Source organism: Platichthys flesus, chromosome 12 (assembly GCF_949316205.1).
Source record: "Platichthys flesus chromosome 12, fPlaFle2.1, whole genome shotgun sequence".
Lineage (NCBI taxonomy): Eukaryota > Metazoa > Chordata > Actinopteri > Pleuronectiformes > Pleuronectidae > Platichthys > Platichthys flesus.
The window spans coordinates 6131558-6158671 of NC_084956.1; the positions used below are offsets into that span (position 1 = coordinate 6131558).

Here is a 27114-nt window from a genome sequence, read left to right on the forward strand (position 1 = left end):
ACCATCTGTAGCTTCTTGAAGCACTAAAGCACTTTTAAATCCCATCTTCACACACTTGTCCTCTTCTCAGCTGCTCATCGATCTGGTCTGTGGGACCTGAGGCTTCGCTGTGGCTTCAGGCGTGGGCGCTCACTCTCTCTCCCAGTGGAGACACCACTGCAGACTCCCGCGCTGCAGAGATCACACAGACCTCAGTGGCATCCCCGCTTGGACAGGCTCACTGGGTTTGGTCGGAGACTGGGTGTTCCTGAGAGATGAGGTTGTTTTCATCTGCAGATTTTCCCACCAGTGTCTCGCCTACGTGTTGCCACAAATGAAAATGATGCTGCCGCTGCGAGGGGTAACACAAATGTTACGAGTGCAATGAATGAAAATACCAATGTCGTCCATTCATTTTTAGATCAGCCTGTGAAGTGAAACATAAAAGGCAAACATGAGTTTTTCTTGGCGAAGGAAAGACTGAGCTCTGGGTTCACATGTTCACATCGTGCACACATACAGTTTCCTGACCTCCTCAGGCCCAGGTCTGTGTCAGAGAGCACATGACTCCCTTTCTGCCACCTTCCTAATTGCCCGGTGGATACAGAGGTTTATGTTACCCGCAGCTCTGGTGCACCACAGGGGGCCTCGTTCCTCCCTTCATTCCCACGCAGCCGCTCAGAGGAGTGCCCCCCCTCCACCCTGGCACTGCATTTAAACCGTCAAAACAACCCTGCACCCATAATCCATCACATTGTGCCGAGGCATTTTATGACACTGATTCATTGCCCTCGGCATTTACTGGACTCTTTCACAGCTCAGCACAGAAGTCCGAACCTAACAGAGATGTGCTGTTCGCCCACAGGGTGATGTGGACCATTAATACTGGAATTAATACATTATTCTGTGGTATTTCCATTGAGTCACTGAGGCACTAATCATTACCAAAAAATAATAAAAACCTGTGAATTATGCACCTTTGCATGGGAGGATAATTATAATTAAGATGTCACCATTAGGTGTTGTTTATTTCCCTGGAAGCTGGGGACTCGTCAGAATGCGTAGAGTTGGCATTAAATCATAATTAATGGATAAATGATGCTCTTATGCAATTTCCCAATTAGAACAATTTGGCTGTTTATAGAGGCAACGTGAAAGCACCACATTAACTCCACCAATCCCACAATCCAGCCAACCTTTTCCCATCGCTGATTTTCCTAATTAGTCATAAAGGCTTGTGTGGATGCCAGGAGTGATTCACTAGAGAATAGTAAAAAAAAAAGGGGCTGTGGCGCATAAAGGGAGTTTTATTTATAAAGTGCATTTCGTACACAGGGCTATATTCAGGAACATTAAAAGCAATGCAAAGACCAAATTAATATATATATCAACATCTAAAATCAGCACAACTCAAAAACAATTTAGTAAACTAAAGGAGATTAAAAACAACAGAATCAAAGAGTTAAAGGAAAAAGTAAGGATGGTTCAATAATGCCCCAGGGACATTTAAAACAAGGGACATAGATCATAAGAAAACAATTTAAACAAATGCACAATTCATTAAAAGAACAGAATAAAAAAGATTAAGAGAAGTTAAATGAGCTAAAAATATAAAGAGAGATAGATCAGACTTTGACTGAAACGTCTCTGATCTTTTCTGTGTTTGACATTGAGCTCCAGAGGTTGTGACCTCTGACCCCTGACCTCTGACCTTGTAGTTTTCCCTGGAGTCACATCAGCAAAGTACAGCAGCAGCTCCTCCGCCTACTAGGTTACAGAAAACCCACCAATCACAGGGCTTGTTGTGATTGTCCTCGCCTCTATGATGCGGTGCCAGAAAAAAAAAACGTGAAACGCGTAAGTGGCTGCGCAGAGAGAGAGTTAAATGTTCCTCCAGCCGAGGAGACGCACACTACTGAGCTCCCTGGTCCCGTAACACTGCAGCACAGAGCGGACTCTCAACTCTTTCTCACTTTTTTTTATTTAACTCTTTGAAACTTTTCTTTAAAATCATGTTTTGGTCACTGTCGCTGTGCGTAATCGCAGCCTTCGCGTCCGCACCGGCCGCAGACGCGCAATCCTCCAGCCGGTATGTGATCGGATGTCCCGCTCGCTGCGACAAGTCTCTGTGTCCCCGGGTCCCCGCGGACTGCCCGGCGGCGGGACAGACCCTCGACGCCTGCCACTGCTGCTCGGTGTGCGCGTCCGGAGAGGGCGAGGCGTGCGGCGGCAACGGGAAGCTCGGGGACCCGGTGTGCGGAGAGGGGCTGGAGTGCTCCGTCCCCGGCGGGGTGGCCTACACGGTCACGGTGAGGAGGAGAAGCAAGAGCGGGACGTGCGTGTGCAAAGCTGCCGACCCGGTGTGCGGCAGCGACGGGGTGTCCTACCGGAACATCTGCGAGCTGAAGAGGGTGAGCCGCCGGGCGGAGAAGCTGCAGCAGCCACCTGTTCTGTTCATCCAGCGGGGAGCCTGCGGGAAAGGTAATGGTCCTGTGGCTTTGATTCTGGATCAATAAGAGCCCCAAACTATCCATCCTTCCATCTATCTGTTTATCTATCTATCCATCTATCCATCCATCTATCCATCTTTCCATCCATCCATCCATCCAACCATATTGTATCAGATTTATATTTACGAGTTGGGTGCATGTTCTAAACTTGACTGTTTTGCTTTTCATGGTATAGAAGGATTCCTTCTCGTTAATGAGTTCCCCTCAAACAGTTCTACGATGTACTTTTGCTTTTCAATTGTTTGTGTGCAGAAATCTTTAGTGCAGAGTGAAGTTAGAAAACTTTGTGTTCATCCTTCCTGGTTTATCTGCAACGAAGATTTTAAAGTCATTTTATTTCATAAATTGAAGCCGCTGATTACTGTTCATTTGTATGACTTTCATGTAGTTTAGCTACATTGTGTTTGTTAAAGACTAAAGCGACACATAAGACTTTCATCAATGTTAAACTGTGAAATTGACTGAAGTGAATAAATACACAACTCCTGCACTTTTCAACATTTCATATTCTTCAGTTGGATAACAGGAGTTATTGTTATGTGATTGTCTTGCAATGAATTGATTACCACAGAATCGCTGTATCATGACGTTATCGTGGATCACATAGTCAGTTCACATCATATCGTTACTTACTTCCTCCACAGTATGGGTTAGGGTTAACCCTAACCCTAACCCTAACCCTAACAGTTGTGGGTTGTTATGTGTGAGACATTATGTCTGTTCTCCTGCATCTTAAATCTTTGTTCCAACCTCTGCATCTTCTGTTTCAAATATCCAAAATAGCCTGTTTGCTGTTTCTTCTCATTTCACCTTCACTCTCCACTTGCTCTCAACCACGGTGGATTGAACCTGACACAGATGCTATTCTGACGAGAAGCTGCGTTCAGTGGCACACAGTCCCCGAGTGTTCGGGATAACAAGAGCCGCCATTCAATGCATGTCCCTGCTGGTTCTTGCATTACAATTAGACTTTGATCAGAGCAGCCTTTCCTGAATAATGAAGTCATGATGTATAAGCTTGATCTGAGCCTGTGGATAATCTCTGGCATGCATTATAGCAGCAGTCACATGGCTGTAATCTCCGTGCCAGGCCAGTCTGCTGAACATTAGCTGGACACAAAAGAATTTTCAAAGTCTGATAAGAATGAAATCATAAAGTTTGAGAACACCCCAGTGTTTCCAGAGGTCTCAGAGAAAGTGATCTCAGACTTTAGACCCGACTCTTCAATGTGTCAGTGTTTCTGAAATTAAAGACAATGAACCAATAATCATGGAATCTTCTTGTTGAACTAAATTTAATCCAAACTTTAACTCATCCAGCAGAAGAACTCACTCCGTTCTCTCTACCATTGAAACCAAGTATGTATTTTACCCTTGATCCCACAAATGTTCCCCTCCTCTTCCCAGTTCAACCAGCTCCATTGTTACCTCTGCCAAGGAGGTTAGGTTTTCCTACTGAAGAGATCACCACAAAACTCAGTGGAACATTGTGAGATATCTTGTTTTTCTTCATTTTCGGTTGATTTCAGGCATCTTCAGAGGGACTGATATTTATGAGTGTGTTTGATTTGAGGCAGATCCAAACAAAAATCTGGATGTATTGAACACAAGTGATACAATTGGATTTCTACAGAGTTTTGTTAAGGCATTGACCTCCATGTTACCCAGATGACGACACCTTCCTAACTCTGGTGTTCCTCTGACTTTCCCTCCAGCCCCACCATGACATTGACTTCTCTGACTTAATAAGACATAAGAACTTCTCAGTCTGTCTTCCTTTGGTACCTTCTCATCATTCTGAGAACAAAATGCATTACTTCCTGGAGTATAGTATTGTCCCATGAGGCAGGGCCTGTCTTTTTTAACCTTGCTTAGTTTAGTTTAGCACTTACCTTTGCACCACTTAAGGTTATTCTCCAGACTGAAGCTGCTAAAATCTCAATAATAACATGAAAAATTGGGGAGTTCTTAAACTTTGTACAGGTTGCGTTGGTTTGTACGAAACAGCACTGGAGTGATGCATTTGTAATAATCGGGACATGTGAGCCTTTCCGTGTGGAGCTGTACCGTATCAGTATCATGTGAAAAGCATTTCATCCTAATCAGTGCAGCTCCATCACAAGCAGACATCGTTCTTCACCTCCGCTACTGGGCCTTGTCAGGACCAGTACACCTCACAGGGACCAAAACTGGGTTCTAATCAGGCAAAACGTAATTTCTGAGATCATGATTAAGGTTTGAGGTCAGATGTGAGTTGTGGTTAGGTTAATGTTAAGGTTAGGGATGAACTGGTCATGGTTAAAGTTAACGATAAGGTATTGGTCAGGCTGTCCAGAATGAATGGAAGTCAGTGCATAGTCTAATAAGGACAGCTGCAGAAACCTTGTGTGTGTGAGTGTGTGTGTGTGTGTGTGTTTGTATGTGTGTGTGTGTGATTAAGCTTAAAAACTCAGACGCACGCGCTTGCACACGTGTGAGGAAACAGGTGGTAGAGTCATTGTATCTGTCTTCAGATTTCTCAGTGTGTGTATGTGTTTGAATTTGTATGGAGAAATAATTATCTCTGATTTAATATTGTTTCAAGTGATTATATCATATATATTGTACGAGCCATGTTGGGCGGCATAAGTGCAGATGTGTTTCTTTTAACTCTCTTAAAACTGCCACCAACGACCGTCAGCAGAACCTTGTTAACTGAAAGAAATGTTCTTTACACTGGATCACAAGCCCCATGAAGAGGATCAGCTGCATCAAGAATAAAACAAGTTCTCAGCAGAAGAGACTTTGAGGTAATTTGTTTTACTTTCAGTTCTTCAAACAAACTTAGATCTAAAAAAAAAAAGGGAGTTTTACACTCCGGGCTGAAGAGGCAGCTGCCTGCTGAGGACAATGATCTGGAGAAGCCGATCACCAACAAGGAACTCAGCTGGGTAAATGAAAGAAAGAAGGTTGTGGAGCAGGTGGACTCTGCTGCCTCACAGGTGTGTCAGGCCAGAGACGACCTGGTCAACAGGATGATGTCTTTGGAGAAAACAAAAACCAGAGAGTCAGAGACTGAGTGGGAGCTGGAAGATGTGACGAAGGTGATGAAAGTAAAGGAGAAAGAATTATTCTTCCTCAGCCCTGAACTTAAGCGAATCTGGAGAACCTGAAAATGAGTGGAAAGAAGATGTTGAAGTTCTGCAGGAGAGCTGTGAGGAGAAGTTGACTTCAAACTCTTGATCCAGCAGAGCATTGAACTCACCCCCCCGCCCCCTCCCCCCAACTCTGTCCTCGTGTCTCTGTTTCTCCCTGAGTGTCTCTCTTCCTCCCTGTCTTTCTGTTGTCACTCGTAAATCACGCTTTACAGTTACTAAGTAAGAAATGTGTGGCACAGACTCAAAGCCACAGTCGCTCCTCTGACGGCTTAAAACAGGCAAAGCACACCAGGGAAAAGAAACACAAAATTAGCAACCCACATTTTTGGGGAAAGGTTTATGAAGATCAAAAAACGGTGTGGGCGCGGCGGTGGTGCTGACAGCTCCGCCACATTTGTTTGTCAGTCGTGTAAGCAACTTATACGCTGAAGTCATTCCTAGACAGCTAACCATGTCTGAACCGGAGACAAGACTGCGGTTAGAGCAATTGATTTTCCCCGGCACTCAGGGAAACTTTCCATCGCTGCAATAAAACAGGTCTCATTTCATTTGGTACCTGAGAACCGCCGGATGCATTTGGGGAATAGTGATATCTGCAGTGGCATGCGGGGTCTCTCCTTTTCATCAAGTTAGCCCAGCATCAGATGTGATTAAGGCCGTTGGCTCTGAAGTTGAAAAGAAACTCGACCCTCTCTCTCCGAACACCTTTAGCTTGCCCTGCAACCAGGCCCCATGTTAAGAAAACACATGCAGCTACACTGTGCGTGATGTCATCTTGTGTCTGGACGTGAGAGATGGTGATTATTCAAGCTGTTCACTGTGGCAAAGGAAATTGTGTGAAATATAGCTGTGACCTGTTTTGTTTAAACTTTTTGTGGCTTTTCAAGTCTTCATCGTTAGTGACGGTGGAGAATTGGAGTGTTATACTGAAAACGGTATCTGATGGACTAGATATCCAGGATGTCGGATGATTGTTTTTTACTCAGAACTTCATTCATTGGCTGCATAAAAATAACCTAATATGAGGAATGTGTGCAACTAAAGTTGCTGATTCACTAACCATCTGTTTAGACTTCATTCAGACTGAAAACCTAACACAACACTGAACTTTGCATCTGTAGCTTCTGGTGCGCTGATGGGGCAGAATTCCCTCTGTGACTCAGGCGGGTGACATTGCGCTGAACGTGCACATTCTTCTGCAACTTGTCTAAACCGCACATAATATTAAAATATCATCTTTGTGCGCTATGTCGTTCTGTCAGTCTCCTGCTGCTGTTTCTACACGTCTGTCTGTTTTCCTCGTCTATTCTCCTTCCTGTTCCGCAGGTCTGCGATTCGCTTGCTTGCTTCTCTTTCTGCTCGACCACCTTCGCTGTAGCCTCTATCATGCACAGCCTTTCCCATGGTTCCATCTTACTTATGCCTTCAGAATGGAAACGTTTTGTTCGTTTTTCCTCTTTCCTCTTTCCGATCGCACTGACCAGACAAACAAACCTGATGGTCTTTCCTTCTGTCCATACCTCCTCCCTGCTCTCTCTGCTGTCGTTAAAGCTGGACCATGATAAATCTCTGCAAACATTGAAATGATTGTGTTTTGATTTTATCCTGAAGCCTCCACTGGGGTTCAAAACACACTTTTAAATACAATTCCCCTAACACCAAGTTGCGTGGAGATTTGTCTTATAGTTATTGTATAACCCTGCTGAAAAAACTACAAACCAACCAACCAAGCAACAAACCAACCCACAAGCCAAGTAACCAACCCACAAGCCAACCAACCAACCCACAAGCCAACCAACCAACCCAAAAGCCAAGTAACCAACCCACAAACCAACCAACCAACCCACATCCAACTAATTAACCCACATTCCAACTAACCAACCCACAAGCCAACCAACCAACCCAAAAGCCAAGTAACCAACCCCCAAGCCAACTAATTAACCCACAAGCCAACTAACCAACCCACAAACCAACCAACCAACCCACATCCAACTAATTAACCCACATTCCAACTAACCAAGCCACAAACCAACAAACCAACCCACAAGCCAACCAACCAACAAAGAGATATTTGTACAGGGGTGAAAACATAACCTCCTTGGCAAAGGGAATAACAGAGAGAAGAACATCTTCGCTGCAGCGCAAGCAGAGCCTCTTCTAAACCGAATGTGTCCTAATCTTACACTTTAGTGCACTAACGTTCACATCTGATGAGTCACTGAAGAAGCTTATTGAGCCGAACTCAAGCGAACACATAACTGTGACAGTTCTTCAGTGGTTTTGTTTCTGTCTCTCATGGCTCTGGTGCTTCCGTTTGACCCAGTTTGACCTTACTGTATTCACATCGAGTGTCTCCAGTGTCAAGAAGAAGAAAAAGCTGCTTCCTCCTGCAGCCGCCAATAAAACAGCAGGTACTATGTATGGGAAAACTGGGGAAGAATGGAGGCTGGGATCTTGAGCGGGGATTCTTGTGGTGAAGGTCAATGTGTGGGGAGGGGAGGGTAATGGGTATATGGGGCGATGAAGGCGGGGGGGCTTTGAGCATGTGTGTGTGAAACAGACAGAAAGAAAGAGCAGCTTCATGGTTTTCTTGAATTGAGTCCAGGAATAATGTTTTTGTCAACTGATTGTTAACACGACTGCAGTGTCTGAGTAGGAGTCACTTAGTCACTCCGCTCCCGACCATCACTCATCATTGCTTCCATCTGTGTTGAATTTTAATTTCATCAGGTCGTTTAATTTACCGCAGAGCAGAAATGTCATCATCTTCCTCAGGGTATTATGATCTTGAATCATTTACTTTTTCCTCTCTGCGATGACAGGGCCTCCTTTAAATATATATTATTATATAGATTATATGCATATATGGCAGTAGGATGGATTTTTAAAAACCATGTAGCTATCAAATTATGTGAAAGTGATGAACAGAGAAACATCCCCTTAACCTGCAGTCGTCATTCAAGTGGCAGCAGCTCAGTCTTCCTTCCTGACACTGATCAGGAAGCTTTACATCCGTATTCCCCTCCACACGACTCTGAATCTCAGGAGTTAAAAGTTAAAGATGAATTAGTAATTTATTGAGGTATGAAAAGACAGCTGCTTTTCAGTTTGAGTCGTAAGTCAACACCATTCTACGACGGTAGAGCCTTTCTAATCTCAGTTCAGCTGCAAAATTATACGTCTGGCCTTCTCATGTTCCCGAGCTTTGAGCAACTTTTGATTTATTATTTCACATTTCTGTCAAATCGTCACCACCGAGCTTATAGGACTTCCATCATCACATTTCCTCGCTCGTGTGTGTCGGGTGGTAAATTCCACTGTGTGAGGAGGCAGCAGCAGTCGTGAAGCTGAAGATACTGATAGACTGTGTGAAGGCTCCAGATACAGATTCTGGACCCTCTCGCTCAAACTCAAATCCTCTCAGAGCTGACATCAAACCACCGGGTGTGAAGCTATAGCATCACATTTCCATTCGTTGCCTCCATTACTGTGATAAAAACTTTGTTTGACATTTATAAAAAATTCAATATTTGATCAGTAGCTATAAATTTCAAGGACATTTGGTGAAAAGTGATTTCATTTTCTAATAAAACGTCTCCAGGGTTGGCAATGTATTTTTATCAAGTCACCATTTCTGCCCTGACTAAAAGAAACCTCAATAACTATTAAATCGATTGCCATGACATTTTGAAAGGACGTTCATGCTTCCAACGGCGGCACAGTGGAACAGTGGTTAGTGTTGTTGCATCACAGTTCCAAAAGGTTTTCCGAATCGAATCCTAACTTTGCCAGGGCCTTTCTGGGATTTCCTCCCACAGTCCAGAGACATGCACTTTGGGGTTAGGTTAATTTGAGACTAAGTTAGGACCGTCCATATAGAATGTAAGTATATATATATACATACCATATACAGTACAATAGTATATATAATGGTTGTTTGTGGACAGGTCACCATCGTTTGGCAGGGCTGCATTTTACGCCTTTACGCTACTTGGTTTATGCCCAAATAAGATTCCTGTCATGTACTTTATATTACGTGTTAATTAGCTTAAGGCCACCGAGTCAATATGTTAAACTAATTGGTGCAAAGGGTAAACTACAGTATGTTAGCATTTGGCCAAGTACAGCCTTAGATAGCTAGCAAACCAAACAGTAAGCTTGATAGATGGCTAGATAGATGGATGAACGGATGGACGGATAGATAGACAGATAGATTTGACAGTCGATTGTTATCCGTTGATCATATAACACCAGACTCTCTCTAAGCATTTGGCCAAGTACAGCCTGAGATAGCTAGCAAACTAATAGGCTTGATAGATAGATAGATAGATAGATAGATAGATAGATAGATAGATAGATAGATAGATAGATAGATGGATTAGATTCAACTATCTAGATGATAGATAGATAGATAGATAGATGGATGGATAGATTTGACAGTTGACTTTTATCCGTTGATCATATAACACCAGACTCTCTCTCTCGTGGTTTGACAGATGTTTTCATTCTATATTATTTAGTGGAACCCGTCACGGCCCTGACTCCATGTTGGTGTTAGCTTAGTTGCACCTCAAGCGGAAAGTCTCTTTGTCTTCCCTCATCCCTTCACTGTAATCACTGATATCCCAGGGATTATGCTTCCCCTTTGACTTTGGCAAATTCTCTCCTGCAGGAGAATGTAATGACTTGAAACTGTCCCTTGTGAGACAGACTAGTTGGAGGTACGTGGCAAAATGAGGGCTTACGAATGGAGGGATGAAAAGCTCAGAGGGAAACCTCTGGGGAGTCTGGATTCATAGCTTTGGTTAAACTGTCTTCTGGCTAGGACTTAATTACCAGGTAAATCAGTCAACGTTTCCTGACAAGCCCAATGCTGGGTAGATGGTGCGGTGGGTGATTCAGTGCATTTGGCACTCGTCACTCTCAGTATGTGTGTGTGAGTAGTTGTTGTCTTTAGGGACCACGGTGTAAGGACGAAGGTTAAGTATTTATTTTCAATTCTTTCTTTCCAGGGCTTTGTGTTTGTAAATGAGCATGTAAGCATGTGTCAGACCTGACCTAGACAGTCTCGACCGCAAATGAACTGTCCTCTGTTCTTTTCCTGCTCTGTGTTATGATAAAGGTTTTTCTATTCTCACACAGCTCTTACATCATGCAGAGTGTTTTCTATTTGTTGTTACTCATCCAACATCCTGTGTGTGTGTGTGTTGCATTTCAAGGTCATGACAATCCAGATAGCCCAAGACACAAATACAACTTCATCGCCGACGTGGTGGAGAGAATTGCTCCATCTGTAGTTCACATTGAACTCTACCGCAAGTAAGAGCTTTGCATCTGTGTGTGTGTGTGCATCTGTGTGTGTGTATGTATATGGGCCAGACTGAAACACACTTAAATTTACAGCCCACCTGTGGATTCACCCAGGTCACTGCAGTCTGCAGCGCACCTCTCTCCCAGCTTCAACCTTTTTTCCCACATCTTCTCTTTTCGCTGTTTCTCTCATCTCTGCCTCTCTTTTGTCTCTGATTCTTCGACTTCGTGCCGTCTCTGTTCCTTCTGTAAAGTCTTTCAGTGTCTGATGCTCCATCTTCCTCTCCCTCAGATCTGTCTCGTACCTTCTCCTTTCTTCCCTCCTCCTCTGGTGCTTCTGGGGTTGACTTGAAAGCAGCTTTTCCATCAAGGTTTTTTCTGTATATTAAGGCTGAAATGTTTCTTTTAATCTCTCCAGCTCACCTTTGAATGCTTTCCTGCCTGAACTGTATATATATATATGGAAAACCTATGGATGCTGGTGCAGCATCCAAAGGTTTTGATGTTTTTCTTTGTTTTCCTAAAGGACGCCTGTTGAAGGAGTCAACACTGCTAATCTATCCCCTTCCTCCTCCCTCCAACCATTGTCTCCCTCGCTCCACAGGATGACCTATTCCAAGCGAGAGGTGGCAGTGGCCAGCGGATCTGGCTTCATCGTGGCAGAAGATGGCCAGATTGTGACCAACGCCCACGTGGTGGCCAACAAACACCGGGTGAAGGTGGAGCTGAAGAGCGGCGCCTTCTACGACGCGAAAATCAAAGACGTGGACGAGAAATCTGACATCGCCCTCATCAAGATCGATGCACCGGTCAGTCACAGAGCTAGAGTGATGTAGAGAGTTCTGGGTAAAATGTTTTAAACACTGACATGTTTCCTGCTCAGGTCATTTAGTAGACTCTTCAGTTTCTTGCTGAGAAGGAGATGACAAAATTATGTCCATATGTACAAATTGGAGCAAGAGCCAGGAGGTGATTAGCTGAACTTAGTTTAAAGACAGGGAAAGAAAACAGATGATGTGACACTGTTCCTTTAAAACAGACATTAGGTTTCATCATAAATTTCCTCCTCCACTTTTGCACTCCACTTTCTGTTCTCCATCTGTTGGCTTCCAGCTCCGCTTTCAATTCTTTGACCCCATTCAGACCTGGTATTTACCACACCTTCTTTTCTGGGGCACATGTGAAGGGAGGAGCCCACTGAACTCGTGACCTCTGACCTGCCCCAGTTTCCCCATGAAACAAACTTATTTTTATACTTCTCAGTGACCATACATTGATTTGTTTAATATTAACACAGACCAACACTTAATGGATTCTATTTTTTGTCAATTGGGTGAATGAATGAATCCATTGGCAGATAGATATCTGTGAATAAGGAATAGCCAAAATGTCGTCTGGACCGAAAACACCTACAAAAATAATCACTGGTTGTGTTTTGTGCGGAAAAATTGTTTGACTCGTGTGATAAAAGACAACTAGCTAGACTCCACTATGAGATTAATTACATTACATTACATGTCATTTAGCTGACGCTTTTGTCCAAAGCGACTTACATTTTTAGAACACTCAGCATTTATGAGGGGCCATTTTAGGGGTTCAGTATCTTGCCAAGGACACTTAGGCATGCAGATGGGAAAGAGTGGGATTCGAACCGGCAACCTTCTTGTTGCAGAACACCCGCTCTATAGAGTGTGGCCTAGGGGAGAGCGTGGACCTGGATTAATAGAACTTGACAAACATTTGTTTCCAAATTAACTTTTGCAAGTGCAAAGATTTACGAGTCACTTGGAAAGAGAGAACAGACACAGGTTCTCCTGGCAACGTTTTCCATCAGCTGGTGGTGTGAGATCCAAACATTTACGCACGGTTCAGTAATTCTCCTGTTTTACGGTTGGGAAGTCTGAAAGCCGTGAGATTGAAGTCTGGCGTGAAAAATGTTTCTAAATCTTGGAGATTATTCCGAGCGTGAGTGAAGTGAAGTGGGAATGCAGGTGCAGCCAAACAGGTCTTTAACAAGCAGCTGTCTGGCTGTCAGTCCTGATCCTGTCGGTGTTCAAACACAACAGGCTGCAAAAACAACCAGCACGCATCACACACGTCTTCTCCCGAGCAGCGCGTGGAGACACTCGCTTATTACAGAGCGCTGGAAACACATCACCTGGTTAAAGCCAGAAATGATATTTAAAAGCACAGAGGTAAACATTTTTTCGGCAAGGGAGGATGTTATCTACACATTTTCTCTTGTCCCTGTCTGTCTCTGTCTGTCCCTGTCTGTCCCTGTCTGTTTCTACTGTACGAGTGGGATCCAGGATGTTACATGTTAATCACAGTGAAGGAGGAATGCGTGGCACATAGCCAGGGGCCGATTGATGCATTATGGAGCTCACTCTCATGGCTGGGTGACGCAGCTCAATAGATGCTCATGACAGCAACTGGAGGTGCTTTACAAAGACGTGGGGTTCTGAAAGAAGGCCGAAACACAGAGGTTTTGTTTGGGCCGACAGTGTGAGGGGAGAGCGCGGAAAAGAGCAGTGACAGATGCTTTGTTTTTGCTCATCCTGTGATAAAAAGCTGCCCCGTCTGTTGACGACAGGCTGGTCCTCATTCTCCCTTCTTGTTTACATCACAGGCTCAGCCTGGGCTGTGTACAGTCAGATTCCTAGAATGACGGATTCTTCATGTTGTTGCAGAAATGTTCGCGTGTACGTTACAGAAATGTTCCCCAGCTTTTCACTTAGAGTGTAGTTGTTGCATTCCTCTGCATGACACCGTCTGGTTGAATCCAATGAGAGCGAGCTATATCTGAGGTGAAAAAACTATTTCAACGCCGTGTCTGTACTTGTTTTGATAAAGAGTCTAAGTCGCTGTGTGAAGTTGAATCAGGTTGATTCCTCAGGTGATCTGTGGTCACTTTGTGTGTGTGTGTGTGTGTGTGTGTGTGTGTGTGTGTGTAGGTGTGTGTGCGCACTTCAGAGCGAGTGAGAGTTGATAAAAGTCGGAATTAGAGGATGAGTGAGTTCTAATGAGAAGGTAGGGGGACGAGCGAAAAGGTCTTTTATCATTACATTTAAAAGTGTAAATATAGTCATCCATCTCCTTTTTGTTGGTACAGGGTCTTTAATTTCAGTATATCTCAAGTCTTGCTCGCCCATGTCTTCATTGAAACACCTATTACTTGCTGAGAGAGAGAGAGACAGAGAGACACTAAGTCTCTGTCTGTGGGGGCGGAGCAATTGGGGACGAAATTCCCTATTTGTCATTCTGTGTAAAAATACATGGCTAAGCTGAGAGCAGTCTGTGTTTGTCAAATCCTGTGGTTATCTACTTAAATTATGGTCTTTTCAGGAACAAATTCTCTAACTTGCTCATTGTCTCTCCACTGCAGCTCCACAAAGACACTGTCTGGGAAACAAAGGGATGACTTGATACTAATGAGAAGTTTTGTTCAATTCAGACTGTTGAACACATGTTTGGACGTGTTTGTATAGAAAACTGTAGGACTGTGGAGCTTGTTCACCATCACTTACATGGTCAGGAAGTGATCAGTACGAACCGACTGAACAGTTACAATGACTGAAAGTTGGATTTAGATGGACCTATAAACAGTGATGGTATCTCTTCAGCCGTAAGACCTTAGCAGCAGCTGCAAAGGAAGTAAAAATAGGCAAATTTTTGAAATTAAGAATAAAGATGTTGTAAATTTAAAATACGCACAAACTTTGAATGTGGAGAAAATGTAACACAACCACAAGCATTAAGCTGTTTTCGTACCAGATTTGCAATATGTGAGTTAATGGATTCATATTCTGATTGGTACTGAGCACTGCTCTTAAATCTGCTGTCCCCTTCTTCCCCTCTCTCATTTCCATCTCCCTCCCTGAGCATACCAGAGCCGACTGTGGTTAATACATAATCAGCCACAGATATTCAATTAACAATTGCACCAGTTTATGAGTGAGGAAGCTAACTTCTCCTGAGAGTGACGCCTCTCTCCTCTCTCCTTTTCTGTTGTCTCTGTGAAATGATTTTATTGGTAGCAAGGCCCAGTCTGCTCCCTGGGCTGTGGTCTGCCCCTCAGCTCTGGGGAATACATTAGTCTGTCTATACAGCAGCTGGAACTTCATAGGGGAAAGGAAAGGGGGGGGGGGTGCTTCACTCACTTGTTCCTGTGCAGGGAGTCAGAGAGGAAGAGAGAAAGCAAGAGGGAGAGCGAGAGGGAGAGATGTGGTCAAGGCCTGGAAAATGGATCCATATGTCTGCAGTACCCTGTGAGCTAATAGGCTAATGAGTGCACTGTGTGATGTGGGAACAACCCAATAAAGATAGAACTTGTTGTTCTTAGGCTTCAAAAGTCCTTTAACACAATTCTCTCAGTCAGGCCAAGCTGGAAACACTCTCCCTGATTTGGAATGCGTTTCACTTTCACCTGGATCGACTCGATCTGACTCCGACGCTCTCTGACTTGTTGAAAGACATTTGACTGATGCTTAACTTCCACAGGCTATACCATCTTGGAAAAATGTCAAAACACTCAAACACACTGTGGAGAAAAGTTTCCATGATATCCCTGATCATTGTATCACTTTTTGCAGTCACAGAAATGGGTGATTTTATTCTTTTATACTTGGTTTCACTTTGTAGCACAGAAACAAGAGAATTGTTTTGTGGTGTAGCCGAACATTTGCTGAGTCACTCCTCTAAACGGTGATTATTCTGTCATAGTTCAGCAAACATAGACACAGTATGTGTGGGTGTGTAGTAGGAATAAGAGCTTTTGGGATATGTAATATACTGTGTGTATATATATACCTTTTAAAAAAGTAAGTTCAGCAGATTATCTAGAGTTCAGTGCACAACTGAACGCAGCTTAGTTTGCTTCTTCCCTAATGACTCATTGCTTTTTAAAAATACTACAAATTCCAGTAGCTAAATATACCATCGTTAGAAAGAACGTCTCAAAAAGCAAGAGGAGGGTTTTTTATTAAAGGTTCGGTTGATATTTTCATCGAATGTTCAACATCCCAGGCAGTGAAAAGATAAGTGGCCCCCAAAAAGACAAAAGAAGCCGAAAACTTTTGGAAGTCGACTCCCATAAAACGAGCTATTAACTGAACCCTCGTTCTAAACTCAGCTTTACGAGGGACGGAGAAATCCGGCCTCATGTTGTCCACATGGTCGCCGGAAAAACAACAACTCTGTTTGTTTGTGTGCTGCAGCTCGTCACCTGGTATCAAGACTCTCAAATCATTCTCTCTGGCAGATCTGCCTGGGGTTGGTTTGGACGGGGCTATTATTGGAATACAGTATGGATGTGTGTGTCTGTGTGTGTGTGCACAGAGGAAAGAGAGGAATGTGCCTCCACGTAGCCGTCTGTAGTTTTGTTTATCTGTTCATCAGCAACATTAAGTAAATGTTTCCCCAGGAAGAGAGAGATGGATGAACAGGACTGACAGACAAATTAGTGTGTGTGTGTGTGTGTGTGTGTGTGTCTGAGCCTCTCCTCCCTGCAGGAACATGGAGGACAGGCTCATTGCAAGTGGAAAGACGCTGCACGTTGTCCTTCAGAGACACACCGAGGGGAAATGAATCACATCTTCCTCTCCTCCGCACCCATCCTCTCTCTTTCATCCATTGTCCCTGCATCCATAATGGTTCCCATGCTCAAGGAGACAGTTAGGGGGGAAAAGAGCCAAAGAAATCACACACACAAGCGACGCATGTGTGCACACACATATGCACACACAGCGGGTCTTGATGCATTATGTCTTGGCCTACTTCTTGGCTGTGTAATTGTTTTCCAAGCCTGCTGGACAGGCAGCATCCCAACCCAAAAAAGTTTTGTCTCGTCCGTCAATGATGTAAAAATAAAGTAAATTACTTAAAAAATGGTAAATTGTATAGATAATAGATTAATGGAGGTTTTATAATCCTTCTCTGATGAATTGTCTCGCCACCCTGTTCCCCCTGAGTTAACGTAACACTGTTTCTAGATGAAGCTGTTGCCCTTTGAGCCAGTTGCTGCTTTTATTATCTCGCTAACTCATTTATTGCAAGTGTCATACTCTACAATCCGGGTGCAAGCTTTATGAAAGTGCAACACAAAAGGGGCTATTACCCTTTAGTTCTTAAACTGGGATCCAGGGACCCTCGGAGTTCCTGCAGCAGATTCCAGTGAGCTCCCCCAGTCTCCTAAAGAATAGTCTAGACCACAATATAACCACAGCAGACATATAAACCCTATAGGAAATAATGTGGCCCTCATTGGTTTTACTCTTGCCATTATCATCTCTGCGTGCGCAGTGTCTATGTTCAAGTTCAAGGTTGGACCGTATCCAAACACACACAGCGCCAAATATGAGGTCAACTGTAAAGAGGTTACTCAAAGGGAAATGTTTCAGCTCAGCGTAAATACAAATGACCCAAGACTATAGATAAAAGAGAGGTGTTGTTTTTCCTGAAGCGAATGAATACATAAGATCTCATCTCCTCTCATCACTGTGACGGGAGCAGTTCAAAGTTTTGTGGTGTCTGGCCAGAGCTGAGACGCCCTCGAGTCCTCCGAGTTCTCATGCAAAAAGTGCACATACGCACGGGACTCACAGACATATGTTTGCTCTTACACAGACTCAGAAACCTTCCCAGCAACATATGGAAACCATAGTGGTTTCCGTACTGGTGTCAGCAAGGAAATGGCTCAGCCAGTGTGATTTGGACATGTTGATGTTACCTACAGGGCAGGGAGCAGCTCGGTGAAGCAACAAATATGAACTTCATGTCTGGTCTGCGGCTCAGATTCTCACCTTCTGTACCTCTGTGATAATTACCCTCACCAAGGAGGTTATGTTTTCACCCCTGTTTTCAAAACCCATTACATTATGTTGAAGGTCTGCATCATACCCAGGAAGTGTGGTGGCTGTATGCATTCTGCTGAGTATAGAGTTGGGTACCGTTAAAATACTAATACCAGAAAACCAACCAACAACTGTTATACTGTGTGCTACCTTTTATTCGTAAAAATCAAATAAACAATAGTCACCCTTGCACAGACAGGCATTTATACACATGAGTCACACACCATACAAGCACCCAGACTGACACACAAACAACCACACCTACTGTCCGCTGTCTCCAACCCCTCAGCCGGCTCCTCTGATCCCCTGACTTCATATTTTACATGAGCACGCTGAGACCTGCCCCATTTTATCTGCATTAGCACAACCCCCCAGGGCAGACGTCTACAGCAAAACCCTATAATAGTATTATATGTACGAATATTGCAAGGTAGTACACATAGAAGCGTGTTTTCCTTGCTTTGAAGTCACATGTATATGAAAGGAGCTTAAGTGATTGAAGTTGAGCTTATAGAGAGTTCGGGTCACGCACCCTGACCCAGAGCGAAGCAGCCTCTGTGTCTCTGATCTGTGTATTTTGAAGTGGTGAGGCTGTATATCTGAGCAGTGCCAGGTGTGTGGGTTTTAATTTACAGACAAGGTTGTGAGGGTTCATGCCCAAGCAACCTTCTCCCTCTGTGTGTGTGTGTGTGTGTATGTGTCTGTGTGCATATAAGTACACACCTCAGCTGGGCCACAGTCTGTCCCAGTTTGACTGAGGTTTAAAGTTTGCACCTGGTCCTCTAGTCATAAAATGGTTGTTAGTGTAATGGTTTTTTAAGCGAAACTCCAATTGACCAAGGCGTAGTGTTAAATACCTCGAATACCACTTAGAACCCTTAAGAAAACACATTTAAATTCACCACATCCTGGTTTTTTATATTGATCTCCACTTGCTCATAGATATCAGTCCCCTCAACAACAAGATGTTTGTCAAGATCTATAAATTATTCTCTAAGAAAACGACAAATAAATTAATTCAAATGTTGAAAAACGTCCAATTTCTCCAAATTATCGCATCCGCCCCCTGATCTCGATTCACAACCAAAAGTGGTTCTGTTATCAGTTATTGGTTCTCTCCTCATCCCTACTGTATCCTTCCACCAAGACAAAGACAGGCTAGAAGGGCATATAGAGAATACATCCTTTTGCTAACGTCCTATCTCATCAAGTTAAAGAATGTGAAAAATAAATAACTGGATCCACCCATTTATCCAGATTTATCCCAAATTTATCGGCATCTCCTCGACAAAATTTCATGGAAATCGGTTCTGTTGTTTTTGCATATTCCTGCTAAATATAAGCCAAAGAAAATGTAACCTCCCTGGCGAAGGTAGTAACAGATCTATAAAGTGACTCTGCAGCTTGTCTACTGTCCTGATAACTTAATTTTGAATCAAAACTCAGCTCAGGGACAAACGAGTGAGGAAAAGAAAGTCTGGAACTTATCGGTGCACGAGCCTCCTGCAGCTACTTCCCTGTTGAAGACAAACAGGGCTGTTTGGTCGCCCCTCCTTGAATCTGACGCCGTCTCATATCTGAACTCTCGAGAACTTGGAAAATATGGTTTGCTTTAGAGAACGTTAGGGAGAAATCGATGGCATCATACTAAAGTCCAGCAAAACAATATGAGGCAATGACGTGGTCTCCAGCCCAACAAAACAAGAGGCTTTCATTTTCAGAAACTAGAGGCTATTCTCGTCGACCACATCTGAACTTCTCAGCTGCCTATAAAGGATTTTTCCGAGATACTCCCCCGATTGTTGCCGTTTGGGATCTTAAACCCCAAATAAAGAAAAACAGAAATAAAAGATTTGGGTCAGAAGCCGCTTTAGTCCAGCGCGGGATGCATGCATCCGTGAAATATCAAACAGAACTGGGTTTGACTCACTCGTCTCACATTCTCAAACTCCCTTCCTGTGGTTTGTGGTGTTTGTTGTTCCCCTGTTTCCACCTTGCCCTCCTCCACGTGTGGCTGTCCTTCCAGTGGGTGAACCAGTACCAGTGCTTCTGAAATAGCAGGGTGTGAGTCACTTGGGTGGTCAGCAGAGTCGAACTTTACACAGCGGGATGGTTTTCCACGAGTCACGGGTCCAGAATGCTGAGCAGTCGGGACCAGTAGGCTGAAGGTCTTTCAAAACGGTGTGCGTTTTCGGTGTTCGCTCGGCTTGCTTGTCGGGCAAACTGATGCATTTTGCTTTTGTGCATGATCTATCTGAATGTGTTGTGTTTTTTGTGTTTGCAGAGAATTCCTCATAGGCGACATTTTGGAGATACAAGGTTTTCAGCTGATAGCAACAGTCACCATGGCTCTGGTGGTATCACTAACTGTTATGGTAATCACGGTGACCAGCAGTGGGAGTCCTGAAGGTCTTGGCAGTGACTCACATCCACCTGAGGTCCTCTCTCTCTCTCAGCTCTGTGTGTGTGTGTGTGTGTGTGTGTGTGTGTTCCCCTTGCTTCCTCTCTCCATCTGGTTATACTCTTAGGGGGGAGGAGAGCGGGGGGGATTATACACACGGCTTCTCCCCTGTCAGGTGCCTGTTTGTGTGTTTGCACCTGCCAAATGTATGTTTTCCTCAGGTTTATGTACACAATTCTGCAGCCTGTGCGTTTGAGTGTGTGTGTGTGTGTGTGTGTGTGTGTGTGTGTGTGTGTGTGTGTGTGTGTGTGTGTGTGTGTGTGTGTGTGTGTGTGTGTGTGTGTGTGTGTGTTTGTGTTTGCTTTTAACATCCCTACAATGTACAAACAAGCCCACAGGCCCCAGAAGCACGGCCTCGGACATCTGTGTTAGTTGTGTGTGTATCTTGGTGTGTGTCTGTAGGTGTGTGTGCGTGCATGCGTGTAGATGTGAATTTGTGAGAGTGTGTGTGTTTGTGTGTGTGTGTGTCTGTAAGGTATAAGGTGGAATGTACGGTTGAAAGGTTCTCTTTCTCAGTTACTGGCTATCACTATCTTTGTCATCTTCTAATTATAACTTCACCTCAGAGGTCAAGATCGTTGACGCGCGACAAACCGACAAATGAATCACACGTGTGCGTTGAATGTTTTCTCACAGTAAGATTTTCTCATTTTGCATAAACTACATTTTTATTCAGGCGCCTGTTGTGAGGGTTTTATGTTTTCTACTGCAGACATCCATAAAAAGAGAAAAATGTATGCAAGCAGGCACAGGCAGCGAGGTGTCGTGCTTTATGACTGGGAATAATATGATTTGTGATTTGCCTGCTATACGTCTGGGTGTTGCATGTTGCATATTTCCCCGGGATCCTTTTGTCGGTGTTTGCCGGCTTGTGTTTCTGTCTAAATTACCTTGCAGCCTCCTCCAACTGCTATTTATATCCCTGAGTCAACAAAATGGATACACAGGGAGTGGGGGGGCACGGATCCCTTTCTTTCTCTAGGATAGTGCTGGCCATGCCGTCGGGGCTCTGGGTCTGTGCACACACTCAACGTGATGTGGCCGTGCGTGGGCACTGCCCGGCACCGATGATTTCATTCAGAAAAGGAAACTGTCACTGCGGATGGATAAATATATCCTTTCTCTGTCTGGAGAGACAATTCTCTGCAGCCTGGTTTCCACTGCTCACTGAAGCCGGGATAACCAGAGCTTAAGGCCGTCACTGTGCATCCGTCGGTTCCCCAGCGTCTGTGTTTGTTGGCACACACTTTGCGCTTAAAGTGATTTGTCAGCAAGACTCCAACGAATAAGCTTCTGATCTGGATTATTAGCATGTGAGTTGAGATGTTTGGCGTCAATGTCACTTCTCCCTGCGCTGGGAAAGCAGTAATTGTTTTAATGTGGGAGAACATGCCACGTAGCGTTGAGTGGGTTGTGTTTAGAAAACTTGAGGTTTTGCTGAAAAATTATTTTCCCACTGTGCACTCATGAAACACATGATCATGTGTCCTGAAAGCTCTGCAGAGTCTCAGAGCTCCGTATAGATCTGCAACACTTTAAAACTGTCTGAAGTTTATAATAAACAGATTATTAATATCATAACACAATTTTTTTAAATATATTTTAATATATAACCTTAAACTGGAGAATCAGCTTTTATTATTGTTCATCTGTTTAATAAAAGTTAATTTTGAGTTTATCTTGTGTCCAAATCGCATTAAATTCAACACTGCACTTCTCTGAGCCCTTAACAACACTCATGCGGGAAGCGACTTCTGGAAATACTAGATACATTTACAAGTGTTTCATTTATGACCACTTAAAGTCACATTCACTCATAAAAATCAAACCAACGACCTTCTGGTTCCTTGACGATCTGCTCCACCAACTCTGCCACAGCCGCCTGTCCCAGTGGCCCAGGCCGTGCTACTCACACGTCTACATGTTCATACTCAGCACATGCCCCTGACTCCATTCTGTTTCCCAATAACTTTGGCCTCCAGTTGTATGAACACTTTCCCCCTGTGTTTCTCCTCCTGCAGACCAAGCTGCCCGTGCTGCCACTGGGCCGGTCCTCGGACCTGAGGCCGGGGGAGTTCGTGGTGGCCATCGGCAGCCCGTTTTCCCTCCAGAACACCGTCACCACAGGAATCGTCAGCACCACCCAGCGAGGGGGCCGGGAGCTGGGTCTCCGCAATTCAGACATGGAGTACATTCAGACGGACGCCATCATCAATGTAAGTGACAGAAGAGGGAATTTGTATTGTGCAACTCATTCCTACGAACACAAGTAATAAGAGGTGTATCTTTTTGACAGTACGGCAACTCTGGAGGGCCTCTGTTAAATTTGGTAAGTGACAAAAAAACTTTTTAATTCACATATTAATTTTACAGTTGAGTTTATACAAAAAGCTAAGTGGGAGTTTGCTGTTTCAGGATGGCGAGGTGATCGGGATCAACACGTTGAAAGTGACAGCTGGCATCTCCTTTGCGATTCCCTCGGACAAAATTCGGGAGTTCCTGGAAGAGGCCTACGACAGACAGTCCCGAGGTACGAGCTGTCACTGACACAACTCCCTGTGTTTTCATTTTATCGCTTCTAAAGCTGTTAAGATTTTGAAAGTTGGCTGTGAGAGCTGGACCCAGATCTCGTGCACACACAGTAAAGGAGCATTTTATCTAGCACAGCATCGCTCTGAGCTTTCTTGGGTAAATGTTCCTTTTGCCGAGCATTACCTCACAGTGTTATGAGATTACAAATAAACTACAATTAGGAATATGCCTGTATTTGCTATTTTATGTTTCTGCTCTACACCCCAGTGTGATTTGGCCCCGGCACCGGCACACACATGTATTTTACATGTGGCTGCCAACATGAGTTCTCACTTTAATTTTAAGTGTGATGAAATAACTAAACAAACAAGACTCTCCAAATTTATGATGAAACATAAAGAAGATGGAGCATGTAGATGTGCACATCTGCACACAACCCTGCGAGACGTGTTTAAGATTAGTGAGGCGATCACTGATCCGCAGTCTGCTCCGAAGTAATACATCTTTCACTCATATGCAGAAAACAAAACACACTGGGGGGATTTAAATTGTTCTGAGGTCAGTCAATGACTTCATAAAACCAAGAGGCCAGCGTGGTGGAGGCAAGACGATGAGTGATTGTATTTGTGTTGTGTTGTTTTCTGTCTCCAGGGAGAGCAGCGGCTAAGAAGAAATACATCGGTGTGAGGATGATGACTCTCACTCCATCGTGAGTTGAAATCTGTAGAAATGCAGTGAATGATTCCCTTTATTTTACACTGGACGACGTTAAAGTGTTTGTTTTGCTGGAGGGTGACACGGTGGTGCAGCGGTTGGCACGGCCGCCTCACAGCAAGAGGGGTTCCCAGTTGGAATCGCAGGAAGACGTCTGTGTGTGTAGGCTGTGTAACCGCTGGAGTCTAGCGATGTCTGCTTCGTGATTTATTGCTGGAGAGGCCAGAACATGAATGTCTTTGGAGGCGATAAAAGTTTATTCTGACAAACCGAGCAAAAAACAAATCTTAGATATGTGGAGCTGCTGCTGCACAAATAGAACATCAGACGTAATTTTCATATGATACTATTCAACTAACAAATAAACTTAAAAACAAAATAACAGAGAGGGTTAGATACAAACACTTATATGACCGAGATGTCACATACCGATCCCAATAGAAAGGAGAGATAAAAAGCTGTGTACAGGACTTGACAATGCAGGTCTATACATGCCTGATAATGACTCTGTACATAGATTCTTTGCAATTATTTAAATTAAATTAAATAAATTAAAATGCACATTGAATTATGTGACACATCCTGCTGTATAATTGGCATTAATACATTTGCATGCAGTGGGTTTCCTCCAGGTATTCTGGTGTCCTCCCACAGTCCAAAGACAGCCTCTCAATTGTCGGTATCTGTGAATGAAAGTGTAGCATTTGGTGTTTGTCTCTGTACCGTGAACCTGTGATACGCGGGTGCAACCCCAAAGATAATCGGTTTAAAGATGGATGTTGTTTTGCCAGATGAAAAATTTAGCGGTATCAACCCCTGTCCTCCTTTCTACCTCTAGACTGGCCAAAGAGCTGAAGACTCGACACCGCGACTTCCCTGACATCACCTCTGGAGCCTACGTTATGGAGGTCATCGCAAAGACACCGGCTGCAGTGTAAGACGTGATATTGTGTGCGCTTAGCTGCAAACTTGTGTTTTTTCCGGTAAAGTGCAAATACGAGTTGTTTCTGGCCCTTCCTGAGCCGCTGGGTATTGTCTTTGGCAATTAACGCCACGCAAGAGCCCCATCACTCTCCACAGAGCTCCCTCTGGCCTCTCATCATGTAAATAGACAGTATATTTCATTTCCTTTCCTTTAATTCATTTCTCTCCACCAGCTGTAAAGCGTGCACATGGACACACACACACACACTGGAAACTCACACGCGGCCTCCTACACAACTGTCTTACTCACACATAAATTCATAGCTCGCTCCGGCGTGCCTGGAGTTCCTGGCCTTCTAAAATATCCCCCTCCTCCCACGACTGCGGCCCACTCCAATCAGCCACCACCACAGCTCCAGTGCAGTCGGGCTCAGGAGCTGCTGAGGTCAGCTGTTTCCTTCTCAGCCTCACGCAGGGAGGTTACTCGCTGCTCTGTGGTTTTCCTGCTCGCCCAGCCCTCCCCGGAGCGGTCTCCCCCTGCGAGGCCCTCGTCAGAGTTTACTCCTTGCTCCATTCGCCCCCCCCCCCCCCATGCTTCTTTGCATAATGACATTTCTGCGGTTCCTTTTAAACACTGCCTTATTTTGTAGCCTGCACTTTCATGCTTTAAAACCCGTTCCATTTTTTTATATGCTGGTTTATTAACTTTGGGAATCCGGACTCTGCTGTAGGGAACCTACCATTTGCTGCGTCGGAGGTGTGAGAGCAGCTGAGGGTAGTGAGGGAACTGAGCTGCACTTGTGTTGTTACAAGGGAAGGTGTGGTGGTCTGCGTTTACATGTGGATGTGACTAAGCGGCTGTGTCGGGAGTCGGCGTTTGATATCGCGGCCGGTTACTGTGTGATTCCACGTTTACTAGGTTGTTTTCTTCAGTATGTTTTCTACGTCTGCTCGACATGTTTTCATTTGCTCGAGAACGCTGAACTTGTTGTGCTCTCATTCCTTCATTATCGTTGCATCGTGAAAGTAAACAGATGTTATAGCGACAGAGATTGTGCTCACAGATCACAGATGTACAACTTCTATTTGTTTATTTAAACATTAGACACACATCCTGTGTTGTTTGTGAGCTGTTACATCTGCTGACTATTAAACCATATTGTATCCCTATGTATTTATTGTAACACTATGTAATAGCAAGATTACACAAAATCAACTGCATGGATTTCCACAAACCCTGGTGGACGGCTGAAGTATAGGTCAGGGAAAGACTCATCCAATTTTGGTGTGAATCCGCGTCAAGGGATGGACTCTTATGTCAGAAGAGAGTATATGCCTTTCTCTGCTTACCCATAACACACCTCTCCTCCTCTTCCCTCCTCCAGCGCCGGCCTGAAAGAGCACGACGTCATCATCTCCATCAACAGCCAGAGGATCTCAACGGCGACCGATGTCAGTGCCGCCATCAAGAAGGAAGGAACCCTGAGAGTAGTCGTGCGCCGGGGAAACGAGGACGCCATCCTCACCGTTGTTCCGATGGAGATCGACCCTTGACCCTCCAAAAATACATTAAGAAAAAACATCCCACCACAGGAGCTGGAGCTAAGTCTCACTTATCACCAGTGGACCTTATAATGGAGATGGGCTTCACTGACACGCCCTCTCCCTGTGGCTAAAAGCCAGTGGCGCCACACATCCAGGAAAATTCTGGTTTTGCCTTGAAAGGAAGGACTGCACAGACGCTCTAAAAGCAGTGCTGTTACTTTTGTTTTCCACGTGTGTTTTCAATTTTAGTCTTCAATGCTTTCATCACTTCTACTGCTGTTCGGCCACAGACATAAGACGTTGGTTATCGGCGTATTGTTTCTCTCTGCTTCTTCTTGTGTATTTTTTAATATTGACTTTTTGCTGAGTCAGTCACTTTTAAAACAATTTATAGACTCACTCGGGCAAATCTAATTTGTATAATTGTTGTTTTCTAAACTCCTTTTTTAAGTACTGAAGAATGTTGTTGATTTTGTGCTGTATCCTGGAAAAAGAAAATAAAGGGGTTGACCTTTTGTTTTGACACTCACCATGCCTAACCCTTCTCATTTTCTCTCTTTCCATCTCCGTCCACTTTAAACACATATAAACTTACGGTTTCCGTGACCGTTGCTCGTGCACACACACACACACACGCAAAAACACACATCCACACACACAAGGGGGACATAAAACCAATCAGGATCTGGTTTAAATTTGATTTTATTGACTTCATATGGGCTGGATATGCGACCGGTGTGATTATTGGGCCAGGGGCTCTGCAGGCTGACCTCAGAGACAGGAGTGCGAGCCAAACAGAGATCCCAGCCACGACGTAGTGGCCACAGATGTGGGGCTCCCATGAACATGCTTGCCACATAAATGCTAGATGGAGATGGTGAAGTAGACATCTCTTGAGAACAACAGAAACTACCACATAGTACAAACAGCTTCAAGACACACAGGACAATCCCTGAGTGAAAAAACATTATCGGAGATATCTGCGATGGAAAAACTGTGCAGAAGCTTGAGTTTTCTTTATTGGAACCGACCCAAAGGAATGGTCTGTCTGCACAGAGGTTAAACTGAACTTCAAGAGAGTCTCATTATATGTTTAAAAGACAAAGGGACATATGTTCTCATTCATCAGTGTGGCTTTGCAGTTTTTACAT

The 27114-nt window shown here is 44.2% G+C and overlaps 1 protein-coding gene across 1 annotated transcript; it reads left to right on the forward strand.

Moving 5' to 3' along the window:
- Positions 1-1874: 1874 nt before the first annotated feature.
- htra1a (HtrA serine peptidase 1a) lies at positions 1875-26492 on the forward strand. The gene is made up of 9 exons (XM_062400416.1): positions 1875-2460; positions 10846-10945; positions 11541-11745; positions 22270-22464; positions 22545-22577; positions 22664-22778; positions 23432-23489; positions 24333-24428; positions 25804-26492. Exons 1-9 carry the CDS (start codon positions 1992-1994, stop codon positions 25970-25972), a joined length of 1440 nt encoding a protein of 479 aa, XP_062256400.1. The 5' UTR covers positions 1875-1991; the 3' UTR covers positions 25973-26492.
- Positions 26493-27114: the final 622 nt, after the last annotated feature.

Bases quoted from the DNA above. Each gene is read 5' to 3' on its own strand.
- htra1a (XM_062400416.1), top strand. From the start codon at position 1,992: ATGTTTTGGTCACTGTCGCTGTGCGTAATCGCAGCCTTCGCGTCCGCA. The intron at 22,465-22,544 runs GTAAGTGACAGA...TCTTTTTGACAG, and splicing joins AGACGGACGCCATCATCAAT to TACGGCAACTCTGGAGGGCC. The intron at 22,578-22,663 runs GTAAGTGACAAA...TTGCTGTTTCAG, and splicing joins GAGGGCCTCTGTTAAATTTG to GATGGCGAGGTGATCGGGAT.